Genomic DNA, 20,193 nt, shown 5'->3' with positions numbered 1-20,193 from the left:
CCCTAGAGTTGACCCCTGAATTTGGACTTCTAGCCTCTTAGACTGTGAGAGAATAAACTCCTGTTTAGTGAAACCATCCACTTGTGGTATTTCTGTTATAGCAGCACTAGATGACTAAGACAGTATGCGTGTCTGGTAATCCATCAGGCAAATGAAAGGGCTTCAGCTAACATGCAATAAATCATTGTTCTTCATCCTTATGAGCTGGAACTGTGCTAGTGTTGGGGATCAGGGAGCACTAGGCATAAAGTTCACTGAATAGTGAAAGACAAAGACTCACCACACCTTGTACTGCTCCCCACTCACCATCACTGAGGTCACCATGCTGAACTTTCTAGTTTCTTTAAATCACCATCTCTCTTTCACTTCTCTGCCGACTACATGCTATTCCTTCATCCTCTGAGTTTCAACTAAGCAGCAGAGTCCCACTAGAACCCTTCCCAACACCCTCCCTCCACCTCCCAGCCTGGGGTAGGTGCCCCTCCGTGGACCCGTGTGTCTGTTCGTAATACTTGTCATATCCTGTTGGAATTTCACTTACCTATCTGTGATCCCCATTCAACTGTAAGAAGGACTTGATGGGTTGTACATTCCAGTAGTGTGAGGTAGACAAGAGACAAGTAAGCACATAAGATGCTTTCACAGTTTTACAGATTAAGCCTTACGAACCATTCATACAAAGCTCCTTCCCAATCTCAGGTCAGATAAATACTCACCAATATTTTCCTTTGTTTCATGTTTTCATCATTTGTATTATGCTCAAATTCACTTAAATTCACTTATAGGATATTAGGTGATGTTTGCCGTTTCTCCCCCCAAAATTAGTGAACTGATTTTAGCACCATTAGAATTAAAAAATACTCTTCCTTTACTCTCTAATTTATAATGATGTCATCATATATTAAATTTATATTTATAATATATTTATGTGTTTTCTGTTCCATCGATCTATCTATTCCTATACCAGCCCCACTGTGGCTATTGTGGCTTTGTGAGAGCTTTGATATCCAGTAAGGTGCTACACCACCACTCACCACTACCACTCTCCCAATTTACATTTTGTGACTGTAACTGCACTAAAGCTACAAGTAAACACAGAAGACAATTACCCTGTTTCTAAAGAACACAACCTCCTTAGATCACTCTCCTAACATACCCTCCTTCTGTAGGGAGTCAAGAAACCCAGGGTTATGCAGAAGCATCAGAGAGTCCAAAGAGAATCTACAGAAGTTGTAAAATATGCCTAAGCCAAACATTACAGCAGACCTAAATAAGGGATTTTTTTTTTAAGATAGACCATCTGCCCGAAACAAAACTGAAATCCTCAGCCTCTATTCTCTGTACCTTTCAGCTTTGTTTCTCTGGGAATCTGTGCTTGTGAGAGTATGATTATCCTAACCATTTACTACCATCCAAAAACCCACTGCCATTGAGTCTATTCTGGCTCATAGCAACCTTACAGGACAGAGTAGAACTGCCCCATAGGGTTTCCAAGGAGTGCCTGGTGGATTCGAACTGCCAATCTTTTGGTTAGCAGCCATAGCTCTTAACCACTATGCCACCAGGGCTCCTTTACTACTGTATGGCACTCCAAATACTGTATCTCATTCCCAACTATCTTGGTGTAATGTCCAGGACACTCAACTCTCCTGGTTTTCCTCCCTCTCTGGCTACTCCATCGGGCTCTCCTTTGCTGGCCAGCCTCATCTTCCGAACTCCATGCACTGAGAGGCCCAGGACTCAGTCCCTCAATCTCTTATTTCTCTGCTCACTCTACCAGTGATCCCACCCAGCCCTAAGGTGTTAAATATCATCTGTACCCCAGACTCATATCCAAATACAGACAACAAATTTCTATCTCCAGCTCTGGCCTATCCTGAGATATCTGAGGACAGCTCTTACCTGCTGTGATGGTTAAGACTGTGCGTCAACTTGGCTGGGCCATGATTCTGTTTTGGCAGTGGTATAATGCTGTGATCACTTCCCTGTTGAAATGTGATGGACTCTGCCGAGTGGTACCGGCGGGGGAAGGGCCTGTGGCGGCTCACTGCCCCCTCAGCCTTCATCTCTCCACCCTCCTCCGCCTAGTTCCCTCTTGCTTGCCTTGCTGGGGCTTTTGCTTGTGCTAGATCCTGAAGCTGACTCCTGTTCATCTGACTGCTTCACTCCTCAGTGGCTTCCCATAAACTTGGGGAGAAGTTTAAGCACAACCACCAAGGCTCCTTAAAGCTCACCTTGCACACTTCTCCCATCTCACTTATCCTCACCTACCAACCAACCAGGCGGAACTCCTAATGTTCTCAGGATATGCCAAGGGACATCAGGCTCTATGCCTCTACACATACCACATACAGTTCTCTGCCTGAAGCTTCTTTCTTCTCCTACCCAAACCCAGCTAATGCGTACTCTCCCTTTATATGTCTGTACAGGGTCTGCTCTCTGGGGAGTCTTTCCTAATCTGCCAGTCTGACTTAGGTGTCCCAGCTCTGTGCTCCCAAGTAATCCCTGCCAACCTTGGCCATTGCTCTGTATGTTCCTTACAGATTAACCCAGTGTAACCCCACTATATAATAAAGAACATTGAATGCCAAGATTGGGTCTTTCAGCTGGACTCCTAGTAAATAATGCACATCTTGGGCACAACAAGAACTCAGCTGCTAATGGTAGGTAAACGACGAAACTCAGAATTGGGTGTTAGAGCACATACTATGGAAATGCACCATTTGTGTTATCATGTGCATTACAATAAGTAATAAATCTTCCTGAGAATGATTTCCTTACAGAACTTTTTCATTCCTGAAATTCTACACAACCCAGGCATGGGTATAATAGCACAACTACACACAGCTCCCATTTGCAAGACTGAGCCTGTAGTCAAAAACCCAGAAAGCCAACTTTCCCATTATACTAACGTAGCACCTTCTATTATTCTGCTTCTGTCCCCAAAGCCAAGTCCAGATCACTCTAGAAAACTCAGTTCTTCAGGTCAGCCATTCTGAAATAAAACCCAGAAGTCAGCTGTACTTGACAAAGCCAGATTTGTGCATTCCAGGGATTCAACCAGGTCTTCTAAAACTAAAATCAAGCAGTCTTTTTTATCAGAGTGTAGCAGTGTCTCTTAGCTTAGAAGTGGAGTGGGCTATTCTTAAGAAAACTTTTTGCAATCAGACAATTTTACTAATCAGAAATTCCTTGAGACTCATCTCCCCATCATATTTTTATAATAATCTTACAAAGAACCAGGATATATTGTTTGAAAGGGTATTACATTTCAGACTTTTGGAAGGCTTTACCAACTTCCCACTTTTCTTGTTAAAGATCTTAATGTTATTTCTTGTTCAGTCTTTCACTCAAGATCCAGTAGTTAATAAAAATTATAAGCATTAGCCTTAAGATACAGTGAAGACAGTGGTATTATTAAAATGTAAGAATCAGAAGGTTCTAAATTTAAATAATGTCTAGTTGAAGGAAAATGTTAAGACTTGTCATAATACGGAAAACACTATTCATTTATAATGAAATTTGATGATGTTTTAGGAATGTGTTTTAACTAAGTTTTGAATTAGATTTTCATTTTATACTATTGTTTTCTATTAAAAGTCAATCTTAAAAATAAAAAGGATGAGACATGTCAGAAGCCAACCTGAAAGAACTCATAGGCCAAAGCTTGAACAATCTGAGCAACAAAATAGTGATAGTTTGAGATAATAACCTAAAGAACAAAATAAATATCAGTGAGTCCATACTGATATAAATAAGTAACAGAATAAAGACATAAGTAAGGAAGAAGGGACAAATATTCCTTACAGAAAAATTCCAAATAGCACATGCAGAAGGAACGAGGGAAATAGAAACCATTAGAACACCACATTGCTGAGGGCAAGATCCAAGGATGAAGGCTAAAATTAGTGGGCAAAACTTTAAGAAACAGGATATTTGCATAGTCACAAAGTATCTCCTCCCAAATGTTTATAAATTACTGTGGTACTTTTAACAGCTGCCCCAAAAGTCCTTGATACTCTTTCCTCAGAGAGATGGAGCTTAATTCCCTCTTCTTGAGGGCTAGTCTTAGTGCCTCACTTCTAACGAACAGAAACTTAAGAGTGCAGAAACCTGGCAGACACCACCTTAACCAAGTGATGGAGGTTACCACCAGTGATAAGTCACGCTGATATCGTATCATATGATGTGATGAGAAGAGCACTTCACCCCTGCGGTATTCTAAAATCAGTAACTTCAGTCTAATCATGAAGTTGTCAATGCTTTCACTCTACTAGGATCAACACCCAGGGAAGCAGCAGTCAAGAAATCAAACATATTGCATTGGGCAAGTCTGCTGCAAAAGACCTCTTTAAAGTTTCAGAAAGCAAAGATGTCACTTTGATGACTAAAGTGCATCTGACCCAAGCCACGGTCTTTTCAATCTCCTCATATGTATGCAAAAGTTGGACAGTTAAAATGAAAGACAGAAGAAGAATTGATGCCTTCAAACTGTGGTGCTGGAGAAGAATACTGACTATACCAGGGACTGCCAAAAGAACGAACAAATCTGTCTTAGAAGAAATACAACCAGCATGCTCTTTAGAAACGAGGATAGTGAGGCTTTAAATCGCTTACTTTGGACATATTATCAGGAAAAACCAATTGCTAAAAATGCACATCATGTTTGGTAAAGTAGAGAGCCAATGAAAATAAGGGAAACCCTCAATAAGATGGATTGACACAGTAGCCACAACAATGTATTCAAACATACGCACAATCCTGAAGATGGTGCAGGACTAGGCAATGTTTTGTTCTGTTATAAACAGGGTCAGCATGAGTGGGAGTCGATTCAATGGCGACTAACAACATCATGAGAAAACATCAGACAAATCCAAATCGAAGGCCATTTTACAAAACATCTGACCAGTGTATTTCAGAAGTGTCAAGGTCATGAAAAACAAAAACAAAAAAAGACTGAGAAACTGTCAAGAAGAGAAGACTAAGGAGACATGACAACCAACGTGACGGAATGCAATGGAATCTCAAATTGGATCTCGGAACAGAAAAATGGCCTGAGTGGAAAAACTGATGAAATCCAATTAAAGTTTGTAGTTTAGCTCATAGTGCACCATTGTGTAATTTCTCAGCTTTGTCAAACATACTACAGGTATCAGTAGAGCTGGGTGATGGTATACAGGAATTCTCTGTATAATCTTTGTAACTCCCTGGAAATCTAAATTTATTTCAAAATAACAAGTTTTCAAAAAGTCAATCTCTCTGTTAGCGCTACTGGAATAAACTGCTGGTCTTCCACCTAAATGTCATTATGAACGTGTAGTTATGGACAGGATTACGTGTCATAATCATTTCTTAATGATTCTCACCAATTTGATGTTCCTATGGTTATCATATAAGACAAAATATATAAAATAATGCCTTTCTCCTTGTGAAGATTTTTGGTTTTCCATAGTAATTTATTTATGTACCAACATTTTATATCTATATATCACAGTGGCATCTGTAACTCCTTTCAATGTGTTGATCTTAAAATCATTAAGAAATCCACGTAAAGAGGGATAAAAACATTTTAATTGTTGAAATACATTGGTAAACTGAGTAATTTACATTGCAGTACTAAGTAAAGACACATGGTCATTGTCAAATTGAGAATTTTCCAAATATCCCACTCACCATCCATGACAAGTCCTTGAAAATAGTACAGAATTAACATAATGCGATGCCATGACTATACGAAGGTAGAGTGGGAAACTCAATAGCTATGAAGTATTTGTGGTTACATAAGCCTTGGAGTAAAGGAAACAGGAATTTAATCAAAATGGTCATATGGCATGCAAATTTAAAGTAGTTTGTTTTTCAATATTGCAATGGATTTCATTGTTCCTAATAAAGGAAATTCTCTGACATTTCAATAAAGCTGAAAACCAAATAGTAAAAAAGGGAAAAAGATAACAATAAGAATCAATCAAACAGTGTTACAGCTAAAAATTAATGTGAAGTAGAAATAGTGAAAGATAACAGACAAATATATTACTTTAGGTAGTTTATTATAAGCCTTATTATTCTAAGTTACAAATAGGATATGGATTTTGTTATATAAAAATTATCAAAAAAGTATCAGTGAAAAGATATGATCTTCATGAACTGTGTTGAATGGCCAGGGTGAAAATGCTGCCAGAGCACAGCCAACCAGACGGGGCAGTAACAGTTTCTATGACAGTTTGTTAATTTGTCTTTCATGAGTCACCCACAGAAAGTTCCATAAATGAGTATACTGTCTAACCAATTCCCCTCTACTACCACAGAATTCAGCATGTACCCATGGTTTTAACGATACACTAAGATTTTGGGGTTGGGGGCAGGGGTCCAACTGTTTAGAATTTACTTGGAAATGTCTGTGCACAGTATAATATCCCGCAGAACCAAATTCCTTCTGAATTTCTTCTGAATCTTGATTTGTAAGCTATGAAGACAACAAACAAAAAATGAAAAAAAGAGTTAGCAAGCTTGGAAAGGTACGACTTAGATACAAATATATCAGTCCCCGGGTGGCATAAATGGTTAAGCACGCAACTACCAGCCGAAAGGCTGGCAGTTCAAACCCACCCAGAGGCACCTTGGAAACCAGGACCTGGCAGTTTGCTTCCAAAAGGTCACAGCCACTTGGACATACATGGTGTTGCCATGAGTCGAAACTGACTTCATGGCAACTAACAACGAGCCTACAGTCATTTACTGATTTTAAGTAAAACACATGTAGCATTTACTCAATATTTATTTAAGATTTAGTATGCACCCAGCACGGTGCTAAGCACTGGATATTTATATAAAAAGACAAAGTTAAGTGGAGAAAGAGACTTATAAATTTACAATTAAAATACAACATGATAAATGATGGCCAAACCTAGCTGCATGTCAACATCACCCATATTAAAAATACAAGCTATTCAGTCACAACCCCAGCCTTACCCTACTTGGTTAGAACCTCCTGGGAGGATCTGTTGTGCGCGGTCGAGTCAATTCTGATTCATGGCGACCCAGTGCGACAGAGTAGCTGGGTTTCCTAGGCTGTGATCATTATGGAGGAGCCCTGGTGTGCAGTGGTTAAGCACTTGGCTACTAACCGAAAGGTCTGTGATTTGAACCCACCAGCCGTGTCAGGAGGAAGATGTGGCAGTCTGCTTCTGTAAAGATTACATCCTTAGACCCTGTGGGGCAGTTCTACTCTGTCCTGGGTCTCTACAAGTCGGACCTGACTCGACGGCAAAGGGTTTGGTTTAGGAGGGTAAGGAGTAATGTGTGCTTGTTTCAAACTACATTATTTTTTCTATTTGATGTAAATAATAAAATAACTTCTGCAGAGGGGAAAAGTAGCAGGAAACCAAGAAATCTCTAGGGAGGGTTAAAACCCTATCAAAAATACTGGAAACAGAAAACCTCCAGTAAATTCCCCAAGGAACATCCTGATTTGGCTGTAGGTACTAGGGAATAGGAGCCCTGGTGGCGCAGTGGTAAGAGCTCAGCTGCTAACCAAAAGGTCGGCACTTTGAATCCATCAGCCACTCCCTGCAAACCCTATGGGGCAGTTCTGTTCTGTCCTACATGGTTGCTATGAGTCAGAACTGATGCGACAGCAGTATATATATATTTTTAATACTAGGAAATAAACCTCCATAATGCTGTTGCCTTTAGGAGAAAGCCTTAGAAGAAGAAATAGGCTACTTCATAGTTGTTGTCTTAAAGTGTTTACAGCTTCTGTGTTCTCTCCCCACAGCAATGAAAGCTTATTTGCCTACACTTGTGAGCTTATTCTGTACCCCTACCCCATCCCAATCACCAACACCAGTACTGGCCCTATGCAAGAAGCTGGTTCAATATTAAACAATCTTGCCTCTGGTCTGCCAATGGCTGGATTCTTGTTACAAAAAAAATAATAGCATGATGATGGTGATAATGAGGATGACAATGAGGATGACTACGGTGATACCAGAAGCTACCATCTATTATTTAATCCTAACAACAATCCTTCAAGGTAAACATTAGCTCCATTTTACAGATTATGAAGCTGAGGCTACTATGTAGCTAGTGAGTGGAAGAGCCTGAATTCAAATCCAATGCTGTCTGACTCCCAAAAGAGAGTGGGCTACATCAGGAGATAGGGCACTCCTGACCACTGGAGGTTTCTGAGGTTGGATGTCATTCAGCAAGACTGAAATACAATGAGGATTCAAATATCAAATGCATTGCCAAACCAGATGACTGGAGACTCTTTGCTTCTATGGAAATGCTGCTCAGTATATTGTAGAGAGGGTAGGTAATAAATGAAAGTATTTTTCTCTTGTCCTTGTTACTGTACGTCTTACTATAATTCTAACCCCAAGACCTTCACCAAGATCCCAGGTCCACGATGTCTCATCTTTTAGACAATGATTTCTATTCGTATTGAACATGTTTTATACTGTCCAACCTGTAAACTCAGTCTATGATCTTTACTATTTGTTCCTGTGTAACTGCATCTCTGTACACCGGAGATAGCTCATCTCCATTAGATTTCAGGTACTGATACATTCCCTCTCTGAATATTAACTAATTCCTGGCTACTGCCAAACAACGTTCATCCTAATCTAATACCCAGTCCTGCCCTCTCTCTGGTCTCTCCCTATATCTCATTTCTCAAGCCCTAGTCCCGCAGAGTTTTTGGCAATGAAGAAGTGTGAAGCCTCAGGTTCTAGGTGGACCAGTTTTGTCTGCTCTTATTAAGCGAACTGAACTGCATTCAAAACAAATGAAATGGAAAAAAAGGAATTGCAAAGAAAATTGATCTACTGATCTGATCATTAAAGAATAAAATAAAACATGCTTGACTCCATATATTTAGCCATGAGACTAGTCCTTCTAAATCTTAAAGTTTAAGATTTCTTAGAAACACATAGCAACATCTACAATTCACTCATCATCAATATATAGAATTATTTAGAAAAATATACAATACCTCTTGAGTACTGAGTTATATCATTTTCTTCTAATCTTAAAGAGAAAATTAAGAAAAATTACATGTTCAGATTATATAGAACATATTCTAGTTTCCTATAAAACTATAAACAGCAGTAACATACATGTATTCCCTAGTCTAAATTACAAAGTAGCAAAATAGCAATGAGGAACACAATTATAGAATGTTAAAAAAAAATAATGCAATATGACCTCATGTGCAAACTAAACATACTAACAGTTCTTTAAAACTATACATAAGACAACTGTATAGTGATTAATAAATTAGTATTCTCTACCAGGAGCCTCACTTAAAATTTTACTTAAGCAAGAAGCTATCTACAAGGTTACAGTCATACTTATTATTTAAAAGGACTTCATTAGTGCCGCAAGTACTAACACATTTAATTATATAGTGGGCAGTTATTTTTCCTCTTAATCACCAGACTGCTTATCAGTTTGTCATCTTTATATTACAGGAATTTATTCTTATGTTCTACAAAGATTCCATAAAACTATTAAAGCATTAGCTTTGATTTTCAGACTGATCATCGATATTAACAAGAAATTAAAAATATCCATGGAGCACAGCCACAAATAGAGGCTAGACTTTGCTTTGGAATTATTGTAACATGTGGGTGGTAGTTAAAACAAATGAATTACAATGAACAGATCATCTTTATATACAGTTCACTACAACTACTTAACTGCAGAGCTTGAGTCCAGCAAGTTGAAACATAAATTTCATATTCTTACACAAAATGCAAAAATAAATATTCAGAGAGAATAAATGCTACATGATTTTACTTACTTTTTTGCACAGTCTTTGTTTGATTGGACACCATACTGACAGCTTCAGATGGAAGGCCAACATATACCCCTCCATAGTTTCTTGATTAAAAGAAGCAGATACAGAAAAATCAGACCAATTTAAATGATTCTACATATTTATAGAAAGCAAGAGCATCATGGAGTACTTCAAATAATTGTAGAATTATTAAAATGATTCATTATTTTTCAAAAGTAGAATTCAGGATATTATTGCCCTTGGGAATATAATTGTTTTTTCTAGGCTAAAAAGAGGCTATACAAAAAAAAGAAAAAGAAAGCAAGCTGTATTTACTTAGTAAAATGTTTGGATATCTTAGCTGCTGTGAGAAAGAAGAAAACCCGGAATGCTATAATTTAGTAGAGTAATAAATGTCAGTAGAGTGGTATGTTATAGTTAGTTGACATTCATCAAGAATTTAAAGCGGTGAAAATGGTATTAGGCGCTATGGATACACAAAAACATGTTACCTATAGACATAAAATGCAGCATCATGAGAGTAGAATGCAGTTAATCAGAAGAGGAAGGACAGAAAAGGCTGCAAGAACAAAGGCAAGTCATCCGAACAGAACAGCACATACAAAGGCCAAATGATAGAAATGAGACAGCTCATGTGCACAGGACAAAAACCAAGCTTGCTGGAAAGAAGCAAAGATCATAATTCCTGGGCAAGATCCCTTTCAGATCACATGCTCCTACCTGTATTCTCTGTGCCAAAAGTTTTCCTGGTGGAATCTGTATTATTGGAAATGTGCTACAGTGTGTTAAATCCATGAGGCATGGCCAAAATTATTCAAATTAAAGCCAGCTGCAATAGCAAACATACCTCCTCTTGTCATCTTCTGTTACTGATTCTTCTGTTCTAGAAGGTCAAAAACATTTGCTATAAGCCATTTCATCACACAGCCAAAGACTACATTTTTGGTTATGGGGAAACTGAATTAAAAGTTAAGTCAATTTTGTTTATTTTAAGTGGTCCTATCGAGTATGTGTGGATTATAACAAATTATGGATAACATTACAAAGAATGGGAATTCCAGAACACTTAATTGTGCTCATGAGGAACCTGTACATAGACCAAGAGGCAGTAGAGTAGTTTGAACAGAACAAGGGGATAATGCATGGTTTAAAATCAGAAAAGGTGTGTGACATGGTTGTATCCTTTCATCACACCTATTCAGTCTGTATGCTGAGTAAATAATCTGAGAAGCTGCACTATATGAAGAAGAATGCAGCATCAGGATTGGAGGAAGACTCCTAAACAACCTGCATTATGCAGATGACACTATCTTGCTTGCTGAAAGTGAAGAGGTCCTGAAGCACTTACTCATGAAGATCAAAGACTACAGCCTTCAGTATGGATTAAACCTCAACATAAAGAAAACAAAAATCCTCTTAACTGGACCAATAAGCAACATCATGATAAACGGAGAAAAGATTGAAGTTGTCAAGGATTTCATTTTACTTGATCCACAGTCAACAGCCCGGGAAGCAGCAGTGAAGAAATCAACTGACATACTGCATTGGGCAAATCTGCTGCAAAAGACCTCTTTAAAGTGCTGAAAAGCAAAGATGTCACTTTTAGGACTAAGGTGCACCTGACCCAAGCCATCATATTTTCAATCACCTCAAATGCATGCAAAAGCTGGACAATGAATAAAGACCGAAAAAGAATTGATGCCTTTGAATTAACGGTGTTGGCGAAGAATACTGAATATACCATGGATTGCCAGAAGAAGAAACAAATCTATCTTGGAACAGGTAGAGCCAGAACGCTCCTCAGAAGCGAGGACGGTGAGACTTCATCTCAAGTACCTTGGACATGTTATCAGAAGGGACCGGTCCCTGGAGAAGGACATCATGCTTGGTAGAGGGTCAGCGAAAGAAAGGAAAAACCCCAACGAGATGGATTAACACAGTGGCTGCAACAATGGGTTCAAGCTTAGCAATGATTGTGAGAATGGCACAGGACTGGGCAGTGTTATGTTCTCTTGTCCACGTGGGCTATGAGTAAGAACCGACTCAATAGCACCTAACAACAACATTTCTGTAACACAGTATTCTGTCTTCACTTCAATCATTTATACACTACAAAAATCAGTAATTATCTACTTACCAAATATGCAAATCCAGCAAACACCAAAAGCTCAACTGCCAAACAAAATGAAAAACAACGCAGCAGAGATTAGAAAGAGCACATAAATTAGGCATCAGGAAGCCTTGGCTGTTGTCTCGGCTGTGCCATCCACCGCCTATGTGATGGACAGACTGGGCAAGCTGCCTGCCCGTGCCTCATCTGCCAAATAAGAGGGTCGACCAGATGGTCCCCGAGAGCCCTTCCAGTCTGAACACACTGATTTTGTGTATCTCATACCAGTTCAGTGGCACAACTATATGTAGTAAAAGATTTATTTAGTGCAAAAATGGATGAAAGCAAGTTTGACTTCTTTTTATCTAAAAACTGACCATTTTCCACATGATTTACTGCAAACAGGAGGGGACGTTTAAAAGGAAGTTTTTAGAGGGAATCATTACTTGAAAATGTACAGTTACTTTCCTTGCATAAGAGGAATCCATAATCTACTTGATGTTCCTCAGCACATTTATTAGAGGACCAAGAAGCTTTCCATGAAATACTAGTAAGTGGGAAAACTCTGCCGTTTCTAAGTTACTTCTCTGAAAGAAAAACAAGATTCAAATGTATCTGGCTGAACTCTACATGTAATTCTAAGGGGCTTCGGTCAAGAAGAAAGCAGACTGAAAATACATAAATCTTCTAATTGAACACTGAGTCTTCTAACTTAATCTTCTAGGGATTTTCTAAATGTGGCTTCACTCATTTGAAAGTTGTGAATATTTCACATATAACTGCATATACACATGAGATTTTGCTTTACTTAAACAGCCAGTAACTCCCCAAGTCCATAAAGAAGAAAAGTATAGATCTGGTAGTTATCTGGTGAGGGCTGGCCATGCCCCAATAGGTAATACTCTAATAGAGTACAAAAAATCCACCTTCAGATCTGATTTATCCAAACTGAGCACATAATCTAAAATTGTCAGACAATTATCACCTTCATTCATTTCATGCTATGTAATAATGTTGGTCTAAAACAACATGGATCGTTTTTTAATTCAAAGGTGTCAAAATCATATTATGTCAGAAAATGGTGTTATTCTTATTGATGTGGTCTAACATAGTGTTGTTTACTACTTTTTAATTAAAATGGATTTTTAAGCCTTTAGTATGGATAATTGGAAAATGATGGTGACAAACTTTTTCAAGATTATCACAACTGTTTACTTTGGTCCTGAGTTACTAAAGTTATCATGAAGTCATTTTTGAAGGTACATATTACTGGTAAATTTGGATATATACAATGTCTCATACTTTCTGCCAAAGCTGTTCTTTTCACATCCAATTACATATCTCTCTGAATTCTTTTTCCTTTTGCCTAATTCTGCTTAAGGAAATATTCAAGGTTTTAAAATATATTTTAACTTCCTCAAATGTAAGTAATTTATTTTTACTCTATTATCACTTATTAATTATTCAATACTCTAAAACCTAATATGTGTTCCCCACTATAAAATTAATCAACAACCTTATACATATAACTGGCAGAAAATGATAATGTTGCTGCCATATTTATTGAAATTCAGCTTAAAATATAAAAATACAAAACCTTTCAAAATACCATTTATAAAGGTTTATGTTTGTAAGATGTCCATTCTCTTAAACATTCAAATAAGTTATAGAGCCTACTGTATATATGCTCCCATGTATGAGACTGCTGCTTCATCCATTCATTCAACAAACAAGCACTCTACAATGCTAGGACTCGAGACTCAAAGACTACATAGACAAAAATGGTAACATTAATGAGTCTCTCCGTGTGTCAGGTACAAAGTGGGGAATTCCACATACATAAACACTATTCTGCATAACTCTTAAGAGTTTGTTGTTGTTAGGTGGCATTGAGTTGATTTCGACTCACAGAGACCCAATGTGACAGAGCAGAGCTGCCCCAAAGGGTTTCCTAGGCTGTAATCTTTATGGGAGCAGATCGCCAGGTCTTTCTCTCACAGAGCTGCTGTGTGAGTTCAAACTGCCAACCTCTTGGTTAGCAGCTGAGCACTTAACTATTGCACCACCAGGGCTCCTTTCTAAGAGTTTAAACCTGAAGAAATAGGTTCAGAAGAGTCTTGTAATTAGAGAACGTCAAGGCCAACATTTAAGCCCCCTCTATCTGACACCAAAGGCCATGTTCCACATTCTAATTCACCACACTACCTCTCAAAAGGAGAGTAAAAAACACTTTCAGTGACAAACCAACACAGAGTGGGAGCCTCCTCCACCCCACTCTTGCACAGGCTTTGGGCCTCCCTCCTGTCTCACAACCTGCCTGCATAACCATGAGTACAAGGCACTTTGCTGCTGCTAATATATCACTTCCTTTCATCCTCATTGCAGTCCTGTAAGGCAGGTATTGGCCACATTTTACAAATGAAAACCTGAGGCTCTGAAAAGTTGAGCAGTGCGACCAAGGTTATATGGCTAGGTAATAGAGCCAGAATTCAAATCCAGGTTTGTCTGATTCCAACTCCTGCGTCATAAACTGTGGGCATGTGCTAATCTGTATTAGAGAACCCCTCCCTTCCCTAAGCTAGATTTCACGAATTTTCATCATCCCACTTAAAGGAAGAGGGATCCAAGATGAGAGAAGAGTCCTAGTCTCCATTTCCTTAGCATTAGAAGGAACCTGTAACAGTTACTGGAAACAATCTTTGCAGAATGTATCCAATTGCTATGTAACTCATTTCTATCCAGGTACCTGGGTTGTCCTGTTCAGCAGTTACATTAGAAACCATTCATCTGGACAACCAGGTCCAGACTGACGTGAAATCAGAAAAAGGTGGCTGAACTAAACTGGATCTCTTATAGGTCCAAGCCATTGTATTTAGTGCCTGAGGAAAACCAGATGCTGCCCCAGCCCTGCCCAAGAGCATCCCACCAGCTGGGGTGACACCATCCTGCCACACCTGCATAGGCTATAGCATAAGGAAGAAGAAATCGTTCTTCAGGAAGCCATAAAGGTTCCTGGCAAAAGGAAGGCCCAGAGATATTAAGCCAAAGGACCTGATAAGCTGCTGGAATTGCCTAACAGCTACTAGTCTTTGCAAACAGATGTCTTCAAAAAATGCATCTTCGGTGGAAGAGATTAACTTCTCTGACAGGTCATTTCTTGTTGATAAGAAGTGGACGCTGTCCTGGGGTAGTCTGAAATTGGGACGTTAAACTTATCTTACTGCTAAGCAACTCAGCAAGAAACTTGAGTATTTGAGATTCTAATTCTTGGGGAAATCCCCAAGTTTTGCATAACGCCTTGACTATTTGAACATCTGGGCCACGCTATCTATACATCATTCTAAGGAATCATTGTAGTTTTTCCCTCACTAGACCCCAAATTTTGTATGATTTTCTTATCAACCTGTCTTAATTTTCTTAGACATTTAAGTGCCAAAGAGAGCTTCTAATCAGCATGTGATAACCAATGTTCCCAGAGAGTTTATGTAATTTACATCAAAGGCAAATGCATTTTACATTTTGGTAAGCCTGGGTAGCCTCACTGTAGGCACATACAGATTTCTGTTAGGTTCTTAAGTAATGAAAATAGTTTGTGGTCCTTCTTCAACCTCAAGGATCCAGAATGTCAGGCTGGGAGCCACTGCTCAGGCCAGAGTACCCACAAAAACGCAACGAAGTCATCCGGTCTCCCAAAGCCTTGGTTTTCCTCTTCTCAAAATGGAGGCTGTGACTACCATGAGCTCATGAGGTTTACCAGTTGCCATCGAGTCAGAACCAACTTATGCTAACCTATGTGTGCTGGAGTTAAACTGTACTCAATAGGGTTTTCACTGACTGATTTCTTTTTTTTTAATTATACTTTAGGTGAAAGTTTACAGCTCAAGTTAATTTCTCATTTAAAAATTTACATATATATCGTTTTGTGACATTGGCTACAATCCCCACGACGTGACAGCACACTCCCCCTTTCTAAGCCAGGTTCCCTGTGTCCATTTGTCCTGTTCCTGTCCCTTCCTGACTTCTCATTTGCTTTTGGACTAGAGTTGCCCATTTTGGTCTTGTATATTTGATTGAACTACGAAGCATGTTTCCCATGTGTGTTATTGTTTGTTGTATAGGTCTGTCTAATCTTTGTCTGAAAAGTGGGTTTCAGGAATGGTTTCAGTTCTGGATTAGCAGAGTGTCCAGGGGCCACAGTTTCAGTGGTTCCTCCAGTCTCTGTCAGACCAGTAAGTCTGGCCCTTTTCTATGAATTTGAACTCTGTTCTACATTTTTCTCCATCTCTGCCTGGGACTCTCTGTTGTGATCCCTGTCAGAGAGGTCACTGGTGGTAGCCAGGCACCATCTAGTTCTTCTGGTCTCAGGCTGGTGGAGTCTCTAGTTCATGTGGTCCTTTAGTCCTTGTGGCTAATATTTTCCTTGTGTCTTTGGTTTTCTTATTCTCCTTTGTTCCAGATGGGGCGAGACCAATAGATGTATCTTAGATGGCCGCTTGCAAGCTTTTAAGACCCCAGACACTACTCACCGAAGTGGGATGTAGAACATTTTCTTTATGAACTATGTTATGCCAATTGACCTAGGTGTCCCCCTTGACTATGGTCCCCAGCCCCCAGCCCCAGCTACTTGACCCCTCAAAGTGTTCGGATATGTCTAGGAAACTTCTGAGCTTTTGCTTTGGTCCAGTTGTGCTCACTTCCTCTATATTGTGTGTTGTCCTTCCCTTAACCAAAGCTGACACTTATCTACTATCTAGTTGTTTTCTTTACGTTGAAGTGTAATCCATACTGAAGGCTGTGGTCTTTGATCTTCATCAGGAAGTGCTTCAAGTCTTCTTCACTTACAGCAAGCAAAGTTGTGTCATCTGCATATCACAGGTTGTTAATGAGTCTTCATCCAATCCTGATGCCAATTTCTTCTTCATACAGTCTAGTTTCTCAGATTATTCGTTCAGCATACACACTGAGTAAGTATGGTGAAAGAATACAAGCCTGACACACACTTTTCCTGACTTTAAACCACACAGTATCCCCTTGTTCTGTTCAAATGACTGCCTCTTGGTTTATGTACAGGCTCCTCATGAGCACAATTAAGTGTTCTGCAATTCCCATTCTTCTCAATGTAATCCATAATTTGTTATTATTCACACAGTCGAATGCCTTTGTATAGTCAGTAAAAGACAGGTAAACATCTTTCTGGTATTCTCTGCTTTCAGTCATGATCCATCTGACATTAGCAATGATATCCCTTTTTCCACATCCTCTTCTGAATCCAGCTTGAATTTCTGGCAGTTCCCTGTAGATGTACTGCTGCAACCACTTTTGAAGGTTATGTCCTTAGTTCCTAAATTTACAAATGGAATAGATATATTTGGCAACTGGCAGAATCAACACAGTGGCCCTCTGACTTGTAAAGTAAGAGCTATCATGGTAGGAAGAACCAAGTAGAAGCCTGTGAAATTTCCCTTCCTTACCAGGGTAATAAATCAATTATTGCCACCTGGGGGAGCTGTAAATCTTAGTGCCACCACCAAAACTTGAAAGATGCAGCTGCTGTTCAAGATGTGGTATGTTTATTGAAATAAATAACATAGCTCCTAGCTCCTGGTATACAAGCTTTCATGTGGCAAATACTCTTATCTCTGTACCAGTCTGAAAGGATTACCAGAAGCACTTTGCTTTTAGCTGGCATTGCCAACAGTATACCATCACAGTCTTGCTTCTGTGTTATACAGATTCTCCTGCTTTCTGTCGTCATCTATTCTGCAGTACCTTGATCATACTGATGTTGCACAGCACATCACACTGGTTCAGTACATTGATGACAGCATACTGACTGGACCTGATGAACAGGAAGTGACAAGTATTTTGGATGTTTTAGTAAGTCATGATCAAGCCAGGGAGTGGTTGATAAATTCCATTCTTGCTCCCAAGTAATGTATCAGTCAGTGTCCAGCCAGGGAAAAGGAAACCACATTAGGTATTTTAACAGAGAATTTAATATCAGGGATTAGTTAAGCAGGTCTTGGAGGATGTAAGAAAAGAAGACTGAGATAATAGTGACAGCAGAAAGTGGTTACCACCTCTTGGACTGAAGTAACAAAGGAAAGAGGAAGAGGGATCCTGAGGACTGGGACTCAGACTTTGAGTAGAGATTGTTGCCTGGCTGCTGCCATATCAGAAGCTCTTGGCAGAGGGGCCCCATGTAGCTGGAACCCAAACCTCCCAGGAAAGAGCACTACTAGTGATACCATATCTAAACTGTGTAGTTGTGACACAGTGAATTACTTAATATGGCCCTTATAGCCATAATCTTTGTGACTCCCACACGACTGGGACTATGCAAATAAGGTACCTGTGGCCGACCAAGGGGACTGGACAGCTTGCTCCTAATGCAAATAAGGTGTATGGAACCGGTGATGATTAAGGTTATGCGTCAACTTTGTTGGGCCAGGATTTTCAGTGGTTTAGCAGCTATGTAATGATGTAATTTGGCAGTTATGTAATGATGTAATCACTCTCCATTTTATAGTCTGATGTAATTGTCTTCCATTTTGTGATCTGATGTAATTATCCTCCATTTTGCGATGTGTTATAAATCCTAGCCTCTATGCCTGAGGTTATGGTCCCATTTGGGAGTGAGCTGTACATTACGTTAATGAGGCAGCATTAGGGTGGGATGTATCTTGAGTCACCACCTTACTAGAGGATGTGAGTCCAGTCATCACCCTTACCCCAGTCGCCACTCTTATCACCATTATTCAAGGCACGCTCTTACTTGAGTCACACCTTTTATCTTACAAGAGATAAAAAGAGAAATAAGCAAGCAGGGGGAGGGACCCACTACCACCAAAAAGAAGAACTAGGAGTGGAGTGTGTCCTTTGGACCCAGGATCCCTGTGCTGAGAACCTGCTAGACCCAGGAGACAGAGAGCTGTAACACCGGAGACAGTGCAAGATGGCAAGAAGCAGTGGCAAGCACGGCAGAGAACTGGCAGCAGCAGAACCAGGAGAACAGTGTGAGACAGCATGGTGGGCTTCCTGGCCCATGGAGCGAGGTGGCTACAGTATGTGTGCTGGCCCACAGAGCAAGAGAGCTGAGTGCCTTTGGGCAGGAGGTTTCCTGGCAGAGTAGGGTGTCCCCGAGCATTTGTTGGTGGAGGTAGGCTTGCTGACCCACAGAGCAAGAGAGCTGAGTGCCTTCGTGTCAAGGCTTACTGCAGAGTGGAGTGTCCCTGGGCATTTACTGGCAGAGTTAAAGAAATTTGTAACACTTGCCCAAGCAGGGCAGAGGCTAGCCAAAGGGCCGAGGGCCAGAGAGAGAGGCCTGCCTGTGGGCATGGCTGAGAAGAGGCTGTGCTGATCAATGAACTGTATCCTGAGTAATTTCTGATTCTGATTTGTAACCTGCTACTTCCCTAATAAACCATATAATCCTGAGTATTGTCTGTGAGTTCTGTGTGGTCATTACAATGAATCACTGAATCCAGCAGAGAAGTAGAGAGTGCCATGGGAGGGACGGCTGGTGTTAGAACTGGTAAAAAGATGGGAGAGAGGAGGTATGTCTGACCTCCGCCTCATAGGAATCAACCTTGGGATGATGCTGATGGTGACTCTCTCTCCCCCTCGTGAAGTTACAGGAGGTCAGACACTGCTGCTGTGCCATTTTTACAGTAGTTCATCAGCCATCACAGCTGCAGCCCTCACAGCTGCCCTCCTACTTAAGCTGTTGTTGTTGTCAGCTGCTGTTAAGATGGCTCTGACTCATGGAGACCACACGTACAACAGAACGAAAAGGTGCCCAGTCCTCTGCCAGCTTCCTGATCAATGACATGCTCAAGTTCACTGTTGTGGCCACTGTGTATTTTGAGTGCCTTTCAACCTAGGGGTTCATCTCCAGCACTATATCAGACAATATTCTGTTGTGATCCATAGGATTTTCATTGGTTGATTTTCCAAAGTTGATTGCCAGGCCTTTCTTCCTAGTTTTAGTCTGGAAGCTTCTCCGAACCTGTCCCCCATGGGTGACCCTGGTGGTACTTGAAATACCAGTGGCATGGCTTCCAGCATCATATTAACATGCAGGCCACCACAGTATGACAAACACCAGATGGGTGGTGGTCTTAAGCTGTAGTAACCAGTAAAGAAGTGTCATAATCCCATCCTGAAAATGCTGAAAGAAGGCTGGACACTGAACAAACTGCTGGTGTGATCCTGACAGGTACAGCAAGCAAAGCAGGAAAGAGCAAGTCCCTTCTCCCTCCTCTTGCCTTTATTCTCTCTCTAG

At 40.1% G+C, this 20,193-nt stretch overlaps 1 protein-coding gene across 1 annotated transcript in view; it reads right to left on the bottom strand.

The window, feature by feature from the left end:
• Positions 1-5,498: 5,498 nt before the first annotated feature.
• Positions 5,499-20,193, bottom strand: part of CUNH12orf75 (chromosome unknown C12orf75 homolog) — a 71,800-nt gene continuing 57,105 nt past the window's right edge. The window contains exons 4-8 of the mRNA XM_023728906.1: positions 10,647-10,682; positions 10,520-10,555; positions 9,803-9,882; positions 8,993-9,027; positions 5,499-6,463 (exon numbers count right to left, since the gene is read on the bottom strand). Of these exons, the coding sequence (XP_023584674.1) occupies positions 9,023-9,027; positions 9,803-9,882; positions 10,520-10,555; positions 10,647-10,682 (157 nt within the window). The 3' untranslated portion in view covers positions 5,499-6,463; positions 8,993-9,022. The remainder of the gene's footprint in view (positions 6,464-8,992; positions 9,028-9,802; positions 9,883-10,519; positions 10,556-10,646; positions 10,683-20,193) is intronic.

The sequence above is a fragment of the Trichechus manatus genome, unplaced genomic scaffold (assembly GCF_000243295.1).
Source record: "Trichechus manatus latirostris isolate Lorelei unplaced genomic scaffold, TriManLat1.0 scaffold00027, whole genome shotgun sequence".
Taxonomy (NCBI): Eukaryota; Metazoa; Chordata; class Mammalia; order Sirenia; family Trichechidae; genus Trichechus; species Trichechus manatus.
The sequence above is the reverse complement of the archived record's forward strand: the minus strand, read 5'-3'. Positions and strand labels throughout refer to the sequence as shown.